Consider the following 14,466-nt stretch of genomic DNA (forward strand, 5'->3'; position numbering starts at 1 on the left):
ATCTAAATGTATCTTGAGATACCCTTGGAATTGAATAGGAAACTACACACAACTTCTCCTTTCAAACACGCAACTTATGTACTAAGTTGTGTTCGGACATTGATCGAGCCCTATAAGTGCAATTTGTTTTTCTATATTTTATCTAAAAATACATGAAATTATTTAACCCTAAGTGAACCCATGATAACATATTTATAAAATGTGCATAATTATTAATATATTCAGTATGTTAATATATTCAATATATAATATATTCAATATGTTAATAATAATTAATATAAATGACCATTGATCAGGAGCTGGTGTTTGAGTATCTGGTGAATGGCTGGCAGTTCTGCTGGTTGGGAAGAGGGGGGCTTGGGGGAGGGGGTGTTAAAGTTTTATTTCTGGGTCTAAACTTGCATTATTTTATTCTTTGCAGCTCAGCACTTTTAAAAAATCCTCATGAATTGATTCTTACTCTGAATAGGCTTCTATAGAAATAGCATCAGTAGACCCTCGTCAACACACTTCTTCACGTACTCCTCCAAAACGACGGCTGAGATAAATGTTTTAAACTGCCAGAAGCGGCATCCTTTTGATACTTGTCACAGAGACAACGTACAATGTCTTGAATGTTAAAGAGTTTGGTTTCTGAGAATTCTACAGTCAGCATTCATCATTACCATGGTGCTTCTGACACAAGTAGCCTATCCTCACAATATGTCTTGTAGGAGTACACAGGATTCAAGGTCACAGCTGAAGACTGCCTTTCTAAATTGCTACATTCCAGGCACTCTTATACAAAAAAGAGAAAGCCCTGTAATTGACTTGTCTTTGTGTTGTTACTCTATATGCAGTCAACATTTCTATTTTTCTTTCCTCTAATGTATCTAATCTGAAACTCAAGTGATTCTGTACACAATGTAGGATATAAAAGTTAATCAGTGGAACTAAATTGGCATTTGTTGTCGTTATATAAAGATACATTTATTTAAAGGGGAAACTACCCCCCACCCCCCCCCCTTCCCTCTCTAAGCAGCCCTCCTAGTAGCTAGTGCAGGCCTGACCAACCTGTGGCTCTCAAGGTATTGTGAAACTACAAGTCCCAACATGCCCTACCAGCTATCAGATGGCTATCTACTGGCAAAGCATGCTGGGGCTTGTAGTTTCACAACACCTGGAAAGCCCCAGGTTGACTGTATAATACAGTGCAGCCGAAATGGAGGGTTTTTTGTTTTTTTTTGGGGGTGGAGGAAACCCCCCTGAAAAATCCTCTGTGCGCCCCTGTAACCCACCCGTGGGACAAAGCTGATGGCGGGAAAGAGCCCAGAACTTCTCATTTAGGGGCAGTTGCTGCTTCTCTATGCCATACTTGCCAACTCTTGGCATTAGCTTTCCGGGAGGTCCGAGGGGCAGGTGGGCGTGTGGGGTTGTGTGAAGGCGGGGCTCGGAGAATCGTGTCATTGCCCCCGCCCCCTAAATGGTCATAGCCATTTTTACCCATTAACACCAGTGGGCGGGCCACGATGATGCGGGAATTGCGTCACTCATTTTACCTTACGGAGCTGCCGGGATCTGGGAAGTTGTCCTGCTCTCCCGGGAGTCTGGCAGGACTCCCAGGAATTCGGGAGTTTCACAGACATTTCCGGGAGAGTAGGTAACTATGCTCTATGCTGATCATAGGCTGGGTCACCATCAACCACGCCCCCCCCCCCCCCATGCATCTTGAAACGTGATAATAAATAAAGGATCTCCCTGTAACTGGCACCTCCCACATGCAATCACCTCTCTTTTTCATGTCACAGCCATAAGCTTCTCTGCAAATTTTGCTGTGCAAATCCATACACATTGGTGTAAAATTAGGTGCACCTCTACCATTTTGCACTGTTTTTGCAATAAAGCCCATTAAATTTTCCAATTAATCTTATATTCCAGACTGTGTATCCTTTCCAAAAATATCAATGTAGTGCCTGCAACGCTCTTCGTCTCTCCAGATGCTGCTGAACTACAATTCCCAGCAGTTTATTCTGTCTGCTTTGTACGACATCCTGAATTCTGCATTGTGAATTGCAAAAACAGAAAGTATTGGAAATGAAAACCATTCTAGTGTTCTCACAATGTGCTCACTTGTATTATACCTGTTTCATAGACACACACAATGTCTGAGCAAATAAAGGTCAGTGTAGCATTGAAGCATGTCCTAATCTCTCAGTTAAACGCCATTGAGCTGTTATTTTATGGAGTGTGACCGCGCTAAAAGTTCTTACACAAATTGACAGATTTTCTCAATACCTGACAGTTTACCCAAAGCAATAATCCGGTAGAATGGATTTGGCACAGACTGTTATCCTAACTGCATGCAATGGAAACACCGCTCTGTCAGAGCTTCTGCCAGATGTCCTGGTCAATTATCTTAATAAAGGTCGGTAGAAAGGGGGACAAAACGTTCTTTAGATACTGTAACGACAGGAAGACACAAAAGGATGAATAGAAAAGCTAAAATGTTAATGGAATGGATATGTTAAAGGTGACAAAGAAATTGCAGGCAGCCTAAATGACTATTTTTTATTTCTGTATTAGTTGTTGGAAATTTAAAGATAACACTTACACTAGAGGGGAAAGATACAGATCAGTATTTCTCCAATCCAGTCCGCAGGGAGAACTAACAGTGCATGTTTTCCATATCTCCTTGCTTAAGCACAGGTGTATTCATCACTTACTGACAAATTTTCAAAGATCCACAGGTGGTACAAATTGTTTCCCTGATGACCTAGAAAACCAGCACTGTCAGTGCTCCCTGAGGACTGGATTTTAAAACACAGCTTAGAACAGGGTTTCCCAAACCCAGTCCTCAGGGCTCCCCAACAGTGCAGGTTTTCAGGATCACATGTGACATAATTAGGACCACCTGTGGATCTGTTACAATGTGTCAGTCAGTAATGACTACACCTGTGCTCAAGTAAGGAGATACGGAAAACCTGCACTGTTGGTGCTCCCTGAGGACTGGATTTGGAAACACAACTTAGAATATTACAAGAACTAATTCCACCATTAAGCAAACGTTGCAATCACTCGCTGCTGTCAGGTGTAATTCTAGGTGATTGGATAATGGTGAGAGTAGTTTCAGTACACAAATGGCAATAGAGGAGAATATGATAACTGTGGACATGTGAGTCTCACATCAATAGTAGGGAATTAATGGACATGCTGCGATCTTGGCTTATGGGGCATTTATATAGTAGAGACCAGGATATGCCGGCTAATCCATTATCTGTCATTTCCAAAGGGAGATTCTGTGAATTATGGAATCAGTGAGATCGTGATGAACCGATTGCTGTGTTTCGTTTTGCACAAGGAATGGACTTTGGGCAGGACTACTATTTATTCTTTATGTTTCCCCCAGACCCCCAGGTTGTAGGAAATGCGGGTACCGGCATGTTTAAAATAAAGGTTAAGCCCACTGGGACCCGTTCTCCTCCGAATCTCCAGTTATGTGTTTATCTATACATTTATTATATGTAATGTCTGCCAATATTCATGTTTATGCTGGTACCCAGTTCTCAAAAGAGCCCTAGACACGATGGGAGCAACCAAACCTTTAGAAATGGAGCTAAGGGCAGCCTGTTCTATAAGAGTGCTAAGCCCCAGCCCAAACCATTACTGATAGCCGAGTTACGTTTCCAGAGGACAGGATAGACTCTGCAGGAAGTGCCGGCCGTCCAGGGAGCGATCCTCTGCATACCAGCAATGAAGGGGTTAACACTGGAACAATGCCGCAATAATCCGATCAACCAGTGAATATGCAGCTTTCAGAAAGATCCATTTTGTGGGACTAACATCTTCATTAACTCTGCTGCTTGAGGATAATAGGGAACGTGGTGCACCCAGTATACTTGTTTGTCTTTGGCCCACTGTCTGATTCTGGCACCAGTGAAATGGGATCCGTTGTCTGGTTGTATTTCAGAAGATGTGCCATAATGTGTGCAATTATCCTCCAACATCTTTACAGTGGCATCTTGATTGGCAGGGACAGGGAGTAACACCAGCAGTACTCCGGAGTAGGTATCTATTGCTGTTATCAGCATATCGCCTCCATACAAGGGGCTTGATACCCTCACCTGCCAAAAGTGGGGATCCCCGCCAACGTCGGGAGCAGCGTCCGTCCGATGGTGGCGGCCATCTTGATTATTCCAAGTTTGCGCATGCGCATCCTGTCAGATAGAACCCCTCCCCTCCGCTCCCATTGGTCCAGCCTGTCATCACCTCACTATATAAGGCACCTGGGCCAACACTCAGTTGCCTGTTCTTTGTTTGTCAGCCCTGACTGTGTGAAGACTTGGCTCCCTGGTGCCAGCTTACCTGTTTCTGTATCTCTGCATGTCTGACTCAGCTGTTCATTCCTGGATATCAACTCACAGAGTTACCACCTATTCCAGCACCTCAGCTCAGCTGCACCAGTGTGTCTAATCTACAGTTCGCACCTCACAGAGCTCTCTTACCTGCTTCCTGTATCTCTGCATGTCTGACTCAGCTGCTCATTCCTGGATATCAACTCACAGAGTTACCACCTATTCCAGCACCTCAGCTCAGCTGCACCAGTATGTCTAATCTACAGTTCTCACCTCACAGAGCTCTCTTACCTGCTTCCTGTATCTTTGCATGTCTGACTCAGCTGCTCATTCCTGGATATCAACTCACAGAGTTACCACCTATTCCAGCATCTCAGCTCTGCTGTTCAGTGTGACTAATCTACAGTTCTCAGCTCACAGAGCTTTCCTATCTGTGCCTGTATTTCTGCATGACAAACCTGGGAACCCTATTCAATGCCGTGAACCGTGACAGCTGTACAGCAATACTGTACTTTGCCTTTTCCTGTAGGCAGAGGTCCTATGAAGTCCATCTGCCATACTTGGTCAGTTTGTTTTCCTCTGGTAATAGATCCCAAATCTCCAGTCAAAGCTTTTCTGGGATTTAGCTGTTGACAAGTCACATATTTGGACAATGTCTCTAGCTATGATCGGAGTCAATGGGATTACTTTGGATTTTGGCCCAGCCTTCCAATCCCTGATGCCCCAAGAGGGGATGGGCCCACTGTCCAAGATTATATATATCAGTCTCATCCATTGGGGATAGTTCTACAGCTTTCACTTGCACCAGGGTGTCTGCGATATATCATTGTGCTCAAAGCCTGTATGAACATTTACATGGCCTATGCTGACTGATTGTTTATCACATCGATTTCATAAATTAGTCCATAGATCAGGCCCTCCAAAGATTGGCTTGCTATTGACTCTCCAGTCATAGTGCTTCCAGGTAGGCATCCATGTAGTTAGTCTCTTGAACACTGCCCAACAATAGGTGTAGATGACAATAAAACCAGTTTCTTCATACCGACACATGTTAACTGCTCTCAGTTCTGCACACTGACTAGATCCACCTTCTCCACTCTCATGCAAGATGATTTATTGTATAGGTTGATATGCTGCAGCTGTCCAACTTCGACCATTTTGTGTCAAGATTGCTGAATCATCGGTAAACCTTACCAAATGCGTTTGTTCTTCAGTCATAGTGGAGCTGGGCTCGGCTACTGTTACAGGTCCACCTCCGATCTGTAAAGGGGGTAACTCCCGCTCTGCAGTTTCAAATGTAATTATTCCAGCCAGTTGTGTGCTGATTGTAGACGGTTCTTGTGAGGATCATCATCATCATCACCATTTATTTATATAGCGCCACTGATTCCGCAGCGCTGTACAGAGAACTCATTCACATCAGTCCTTGTCCCATTGGAGCTTACAGTCTAAATTCCCTAATACACACACACACAGAGACAGACTAGGGTCAATTTTGATAGCAGCCAACTAACCTACCAGCATGGTTTTTTTTGGAGTGTGAGAGGAAACCGGAGCACCTGGAGGAAACCCACTCAAACACGGGAGAACTCCATACAGATAAGAACATACTACTTATATATATCATAGAGATAATATGTATGGGACAACTAATATAACCATAAGACAGTGTTATACACTCTCAGGAGGGGAACTACCATTTAAAGCTCATTGAGAGTGATAAGGGCAGTGGATGTTAACCAATGGGAGTAATCATTATCATTTTTCCACAAATTAAAATAATAGGTTCTAAATATCACATATTCTCAATATATATAAATATACGTGAGCAACCAATGAAATAAAGTGAGTTAAGATATAAATTAGGACATTCACTGAATATGTAAGTGAATGATGGAAAGTGATAAACAAGTGATAAAAAAAAGAAATGTAATAAAAATGTGCAACTAATAATAAAGAAATAAATTGTTAGGGGCATATTCAATTGTTCCCGTTTTCCGCGGCGCAAAAAGTACGTTATTACGGTAATACTAAGCCGGATATCAGCTCGCAGCTCCCTGAGCCTAAAATCCAGCGTGAAAGGTACAGTAATAACGGTATTTACGCGCACTAATAACGTAATAACGGTAATAGTGCGCACGCCGCGTTACTTTGGCCAGTAACGATTGAATATGCCCCTTAGTGAAAGAAAGTTATAAGTGTGATGATATCGCCATATGAAAAGTCCTATGTGATTAAATAAAATAAATAAATAACAAAAGTGATGGATATGAATAAATAAATAAAAAGGTGATTACTGTGTGTGTCCTCTGTGCCTGATATGGTGATAGAGAAAGATTGGAAAAAATTGTATAAAAAAAATATCAGGTCAAATTATGACAATTTTGCTGATCCAAATTTTCTTATATTATATTATGTGTATTGAAATAATTCCAAAAGAGGTCATTATCCATTATCTACTATAAAGATAAAAAAAAAACAGAAATTGTAAATATTCCCAAAATATGAGTAAATATCATTATATAAATATACCAAAATGTCATCGGCTCCAGAGCAATTTCTGTATGTTCTGTATGATATAACGAGATACTTCCGGATCAATCCTTATTTATCCTCCCACTTTAGGGATGCATGAATCCAAAACCACATGATGTATACGTCTGAAAACAACCATCTATCTTGAAATGTAAATATAATCTTTAGAACATGCGGGTGTGATAATTGTGCACTGTATCACTCATTTCAAAATTCCTCAATAAAGACTAAATAGCTATTCAGTATATCTCAGGATTTATGTAAATTACCATGGAAACATTATTAGAGAAAATTATCCCCGTAGTCGGAGTTGGAGGCTTCAACTGCTGAATAGTTTCCAATACTAGTAAGTATAGCACGCTGTGGTCTTTACAGCTTAACAGTATATATTGGATCTTGTCATCTTTAAGGATTAATCATCCAGCCTCGACTCAACATAAAGTCTGAAACAGTCTTTAAATTCTGAGTCACCTGCTCCTTTGATTCACCTGACAACATAATACCATTGATGTAATGGCAGGGACCTGTGGTGTGAGCAAAGTCACGTACAATCAGTCAATATTGTAGGGTTGTGAAGATATCCCTGTGAAAAGTTTCAAATTTCAAGGCCATATAACCAGAATCATGGCTGTATAACCAGTATCAGGGGCATTTAACCAGTATCAGGGCTATATAACCAGTATCAGGGGTATATAACCAGTAACAGGGCTATATAACCAGTATCAGGGGCATATAACCAATAACAGGGGTATATAACCAGTAACAGGGCTCTATAACCAGTATAAGGACTGTATAACCAGTATCAGGGCTGTATGACCAGTATCAGGGCTGTATGACCAGTATCCAGTGGCGGATCAAGGGGGGAGGGGGGGCAATCGGGGCGATCGCCCCCCCTAGCAGACACTTGCTGCCGACGGCTCCACAGTATGTGCAGGTCCGTCCAGCCGTGACAGGCAGGGACAGTGTGCTGCCCGGCTGCTCTGACTGTGTTTAAAACACAATCAGAGCAGCCGGGCAGCACACTGTCACGGCTGGACGGACCTGCACATACTGTGCAGCCGTCAGCAGCCTAAGATGTTAGAAAGGGGCGGGGCCTAAATCGCACCCCCCCCCCCTATCTCGCCCCGGGTACAGCATTTTTCTAGATCCGCCCCTGCCAGTATCAGGGGCATATAACCAGTATCAGGGCTATATAACCAGTGTCAGGGGTATATAACTAGTAACAGGGCTATATAACCAGTATCAGGGGCATATAACCAATAACAGGGGTATATAACCAGTATCAGGGGCATATAACCAATAACAGGGCTCTTTAACCAGTATCAGGGCTGTATGACCGGTGGCAGGGCTGTATGACCGGTAGCAGGGCTGTATGACAGGTATCAGGGCTGTATGACCAGTATCAGGGCTGTATGACCAGTATCAGGGCTGTATGACCAGTATCAGAGCTGTATGACCAGTAACAGGGCTGTATGACGAGTATCAGTGCTGTATGACCAGTAACAGGGCTGTATGACCAGTATCAGAGCTGTATGACCAGTATCAGTGCTGTATGACCAGTATCAAGGCTGTATGACCAGTATCAGGGCTGTTTGACCAGTATCAGAGCTATATGACCAGTATCAGGGCTGTATGACCAGTAACAAGGCTGTATGACCAGTATCAGGGCTGTATGACCGGTATCAGGGCTGTATGACCGGTATCAGAGCTGTATGACCGGTATCAGGGCTGTATGACCAGTAATAGGGCTGTATGACCAGTATCAGAGCTGTATGACCAGTAATAGGGCTGTATGACCAGTATCAGGGTTGTATGACCAGTATCAGGGCTGTATGATCAGTATCAGGGCTGTATGACCAGTATCAGGGCTGTATGACCAGTATCAGGGCTGTATGATCAGTATCAGGGCTGTATGACCAGTATCAGAGCTGCATGACCGGTATCAGGGTTATATGACCAGTATCAGGGCTGTATGACCAGTAATTAGGCTGTATGATCAGTATCAGAGCTGTATGACCAGTAATAGGGCTGTATGACCAGTATCAGAGCTGTATGATCAGTATCAGGGCTGTATGACCAGTATCAGAGCTGTATGACCAGTATCAGGGCTGTATGACCGGTATCAGGGTTATATGACCGGTATCAGGGCTGTATGACCAGTATCACAGCTGTATGACCAGTATCAGGGCTGTATGACCAGTATCAGGGCTGTATGACCAGTATCAGGGCTGTATGACCAGTATCAGAGCTGTATGACCAGTATCAGGGCTGTATGACCAGTATCAGAGCTGTATGACCAGTAACAGGGCTGTATGACGAGTATCAGTGCTGTATGACCAGTAACAGGGCTGTATGACCAGTATCAGAGCTGTATGACCAGTATCAGTGCTGTATGACCAGTATCAAGGCTGTATGACCAGTATCAGGGCTGTTTGACCAGTATCAGAGCTATATGACCAGTATCAGGGCTGTATGACCAGTAACAGGGCTGTATGACCAGTATCAGGGCTGTATGACCAGTATCATGGCTGTATGACCAGTATCAGAGCTGTATGACTGGTATCAGGGCTGTATGACCGGTATCAGAGCTGTATGACCAGTAACAGAGCTGTATGACCGATATCATGGCTGTATGACCGGTATCAGAGTTGTATGACCAGTAACAGAGCTGTATGACCGGTAACAGAGTTGTATGACCAGTATCAGGGTGGTATGACCAGTATCAGGGCTGTATGACCAGTATCAGAGCTGTATGACCAGTATCAGAGCTGTATGAGAGGTATCAGGGTTGTATGACCAGTATCAGGGCTGTATGACCTGTAACAGAGCTGTATGACCAGTATCAGGGCTGTATGACCAGTATCAGGGCTGTATGACCAGTATCAGGTCTGTTTGACCAGTATCAGGGCTGTATGACCAGTATCAGAGCTGTATGACCAGTATCAGGGTTATATGACCAGTATCAGAGCTGTATGACCAGTATCAGGGCTGTATGACCAGTATCAGAACTGTATGACCAGTATCAGGGCTGTATGACCAGTAATAGGGCTGTATGACCAGTATCAGGGCTGTATGACCAGTATCAGAGCTGCATGACCAGTATAAGGGTTGTATGACCAGTATCAGGGCTGTATGACCAGTAATAGGGCTGTAAGACCAGTATCAGGGTTTGTATGACCAGTAATAGGGCTGTATGACCGGTATCAGAGCTGTATGATCGGTATCAGGGCTGTATAACCGGTATCAGGGCTGTATGACCAGTAACAGAGCTATATGACCAGTATCACAGCTGTATGACCAGTAACAGAGCTGTATGACCAGTATCAGGGCTGTATGACCAGTATCAGAGCTGTATGACCAGTATCAGGGCTGTATGACCAGTAATAGGGCTGTATGACCAATATTAGGGCTGTATGACCAGTATCAGGGCTGTATGACCAGTATCAGAGCTGTATGACCAGTATCAGGGCTATATGACCGGTATCAGGGTTATATGACCGGTATCAGGGCTGTATGACCGGTATCAGGGCTGTATGACCTGTATCAGAGCTGTATGACCAGTATTCGAGCTGTATGACCAGTATCAGAGCTGTATGACCAGTCTCAGGGTTGTATGACCAGTATCAGGGCTGTATGACTAGTAATAGGGCTGTATGACCAGTATCAGAGCTGTATGATCAGAATCAGGACTGTATGACCAGTAATAGGGCTGTATGACCGGTATCAGAGCTGTATGACCGGTATCAGGGCTGTATGACCAGTATCAGGGCTGTATGACCAGTAACAGAGCTGTATGACCAGTATCAGGGCTGTATTACCAGTATCAGAGTTGTATGACCAGTAACAGAGCTGTATGACCAGTATTAGGGCTGTATGACCAGTATCAGGGCTGTATGACCGGTATCAGGGCTGTATGACCAGTATCAGGGCTGTATGACCAGTATCAGGGCTGTATGACCAGTAACAGAGCTGTATGACCCGTCTCAGGGCTGTATTACCAGTATCAGAGTTGTATGACCAGTAACAGAGCTGTATGACCAGTATCAGGGCTGTATTACCAGTATCAGAGTTGTATGACCAGTAACAGAGCTGTATGACCAGTATTAGGGCTGTATGACCAGTATCAGAGCTGTATGACCAGTATTAGGGCTGTATGGCCAGTATCAGAGCTGTATGACCAGTATTAGGGCTGTATGACCAGTATCAGAGCTGCATGACCAGTATAAGGGTTGTATGGCCAGTATCAGAGCTGTATGACCAGTATCAGGGCTGTATTACCAGTATCAGAGCTGTATGACCAGTAACAGAGCTGTATGACCAGTATTAGGGCTGTATGACCAGTATCAGGGCTGTATGACCAGTATCAGGGCTGTATGACCGGTATCAGAGCTGTATGACCGGTATCAGAGCTGTATGACCGGTATCAGAGCTGTATGACCAGTATCAGAGCTGTATGACCAGTATTAGGGCTGTATGACCAGTAACAGAGCTGCATGACCAGTATAAGGGTTGTATGGCCAGTATCAGAGCTGTATGACCGGTATCAGAGCTGTATGACCAGTATTAGGGCTGTATGATCGGTATCAGGGCTGTATGACCAGTATCAGAGCTGTATGACCAGTATCAGAGCTGTATGACCAGTATCAGGGCTGTATGACCAGTATCAGAGCTGTATGACCAGTATCAGGGCTGTATGACCAGTATCAGAGCTGTATGACCAGTATCAGGGCTGTATGACCAGTATCAGGGCTGTATGACCAGTATCAGAGCTGTATGACCAGTAACAGAGCTGTATGACCAGTATCAGGGCTGTATGACCAGTAACAGAGCTGTATGACCAGTATCAGGGTTGTATGACCAGTATCAGAGCTGTATGACCAGTATCAGGGCTGTATGACCAGTATCAGAGCTGAATGACCGGTATCAGGGCTGTATAACCTGCATTGAGGTATGTACTGCACACAGTTCTGCTGGTTGCTAGGATACGGTAGCAGCTCTTGGGATCACGTGGGCCCGGCGTGCTGACGCAGGACGTGTTTACGCAACGGAGGGCGTGTCTCTGCGCTCTGTGTGGGAAGTAGAGAGAGATCCGGAGACTTCTGTCACTACCAGGCCGCGCTCTGTGTGCTCCTCTCCCGCCTGTCCCGACACTCGCACCGCTCGTCATGTGTGACAAGGAGCTCATGTGGGCGCTGAAGAACGGAGACCTGGACGTGGTGAAGGAATTTGTCGCCGGGGTGAGACCCTCTGTTAGGCTGTGTGAGTGGGCACTCCTGGCGGGCTTTGTGCGTGAGTGGACACTCCTGGCAGGCTGTGTGCGTGAGTGGACACTCCTGGCAGGCTGTGTGCGTGAGTGGACACTCCTGGCAGGCTGTGTGCGTGTATGAGTGTGTATATAGTGAGTGGACACTCCTGGCAGGCTGTGTGCGTGTATGAGTGTGTACATAGTGAGTGGGCACTCCTGGCAGGCTGTGTGCGTGTATGAGTGTGTACATAGTTAGTGGGCACTCCTGTCAGCCTGGGTGGGACTTGGAGTTCATGTGAGTGGACCCTACTGCATATACTACACTACTGTATCTACACTGTATGCTGCACTTATCAAAGTAAAAGTGCAAAGTAAAAAAAAAAAAAGCTAAATCCTGGTGACCAATTTACTTGGTTTAAATAAATTAAAAAACAGTTGGACATATAGGGGGGATTCAGTTGGCCGTGTTACTGTAAAAAGTAATGTGGCCTGCGTTACTCTCCTGTGATCAGAAAGCCGGGTTCAATTTTCCGTAATAACGGTAATAGGTTTAACCCTGCGCTACTTTTGGGGGGGGGGGGGGGGTATTGAATTCCACCCATAAAGTACCCATAATGAAAATGGTTTGCCATTTAGAAGCTACTGAGAAGTTAGTTGTTCTTATAAAGGTAGAGCACTTCCCCGGAACATGTTTATGCTGGTTAAAATAGACAAAAAACTGATTACTGGTATCCTTAACATACTATGGTGCATATTCAATTGTTGAATTTCCCCGTGGCGTTAAAGGTATTACCGTTATTATGGTAATACTAAGCCGGATTTCAGCTTGCAGATCTCTGAGCCGCAAGCTGAAATCTAGCGTGAAAGGTACCGTAATAACGGTATTTATACGCACTATTACCGTAATGACAGTAATAGTGCACGCGCGCCATGTTACTTTTGCCAATAACGCCAACAATTAAATATGCCCCTATAGGGGGGGATTTATTGTAAATTTATTGTTTTCATATTTCGAGATCTGTTCACTGCCTGTCAAAACTTCTCCCTGCTCTTTATCCTCATCTAATTTTACACATTACATCAATAAGTAGAGAACTGTTCTAGTGTCAGTCTGAGGATTGCCGGGTAGCAGAACACTGCTTGCACAACAGTAAGGGGAAACCAGGAGTTTCCTACTGAAGGCTTTGTAAGAAGTTTATAGAGATGTATTTACAAGGGGTGGATGTTGTTGCTTTTTATTCATGTATACATTTAAAATGTTTATAGAATCGCTAGGAGTGTGCTTGACAAAGCAACACAGTCATTGTCAATTGAGATAATTATACATTCTAAATAAGATTTGCAGTGTTAGACTCGTATGACTAAAGTTTCTCAGAGCAAATTATTTTTTAGGTGTAATAGTAATGGGTGTTGTATTTTATTTAAGGAGTATATGTGCTGTGGCCTTTCTCATTGCAAACTTCATAGACAGCGTTGCTGTCTTTGTTGCCATATCTGTTTGAAGGGATTTCTGCTTCTCAGGATATCAGTCTTGATGTGTTGAGCCTCAAAGAGGCTCATTTAAAGTTGAACACCACCCATAAATAAAATTGTATAGTACAACTTTCCTATTACCTTGTTGTCCAGACATTTGCCTTTTTGAGGTCCTCAACTTCCAATACCCCCCAAAACCTGTTCAATTGTTATTTACAGGAAAATTTTACAATTTAGCACTGCAACACCTCTTGTTTTGAGGGCTATATTACTGGTTTCTGCAGTAACCTATCTGTTCTGTTGACAAGAAAGGACTTGTGTTGGTAGCTCTCAAATTTCTGAATTCTCCATTCTTCTGATGACAAAATAATTGACCGTAAATCTCGGGCTTTGGAGTGAGTATCTCACAAGAGTCTGTGGTCCAGGCACCTGCTGGCTTTGCGAAAGGTAGATTTAACTATATAGTTTTAGTTCTGGGTGAATTTTTTTTTTTTTCTCTCAACTTATGCAGAGAGAGATGATGTGTTGTATCCCATTGCAGACAATCAAATATAACCGTCCTAGTGTAATCAGACTAATGAATGCATGTATTTGGTTATTTGTTACAGCCAAGTGCAGATTTCACCTCCCCCCCCACTAGGCTTGGTAGTGGTCACTTTCCTTACAGTGACTACAATGACATGACACAAACAGCGACTTACCATTACACAGACTCATTTCACGACAATCTGTTACTGACTGTTGTAAATTACTTCACTTGAATAGCCACAGATTTTAAAGCGGCAATGCACGGACCCAGCTTTTAACGGTAAGGCTACCCCCTAAAATACTACTTACATGTGGTGAATGTCAGGCGGGTCTGTGCATTGCCGCTTTAAGATT

At 43.8% G+C, this 14,466-nt stretch overlaps 1 protein-coding gene across 1 annotated transcript in view; it reads left to right on the top strand.

The window, feature by feature from the left end:
* Positions 1 to 11,909: 11,909 nt before the first annotated feature.
* MTPN (myotrophin) overlaps positions 11,910 to 14,466 on the top strand; it is a 42,663-nt gene continuing 40,106 nt past the window's right edge. The window contains exon 1 of the mRNA XM_075210404.1: positions 11,910 to 12,103. Coding sequence (XP_075066505.1) covers positions 12,032 to 12,103 — 72 coding nt within the window. The 5' untranslated portion in view covers positions 11,910 to 12,031. The remainder of the gene's footprint in view (positions 12,104 to 14,466) is intronic.

Source organism: Mixophyes fleayi, chromosome 4, assembly GCF_038048845.1.
Source record: "Mixophyes fleayi isolate aMixFle1 chromosome 4, aMixFle1.hap1, whole genome shotgun sequence".
Lineage (NCBI taxonomy): Eukaryota > Metazoa > Chordata > Amphibia > Anura > Limnodynastidae > Mixophyes > Mixophyes fleayi.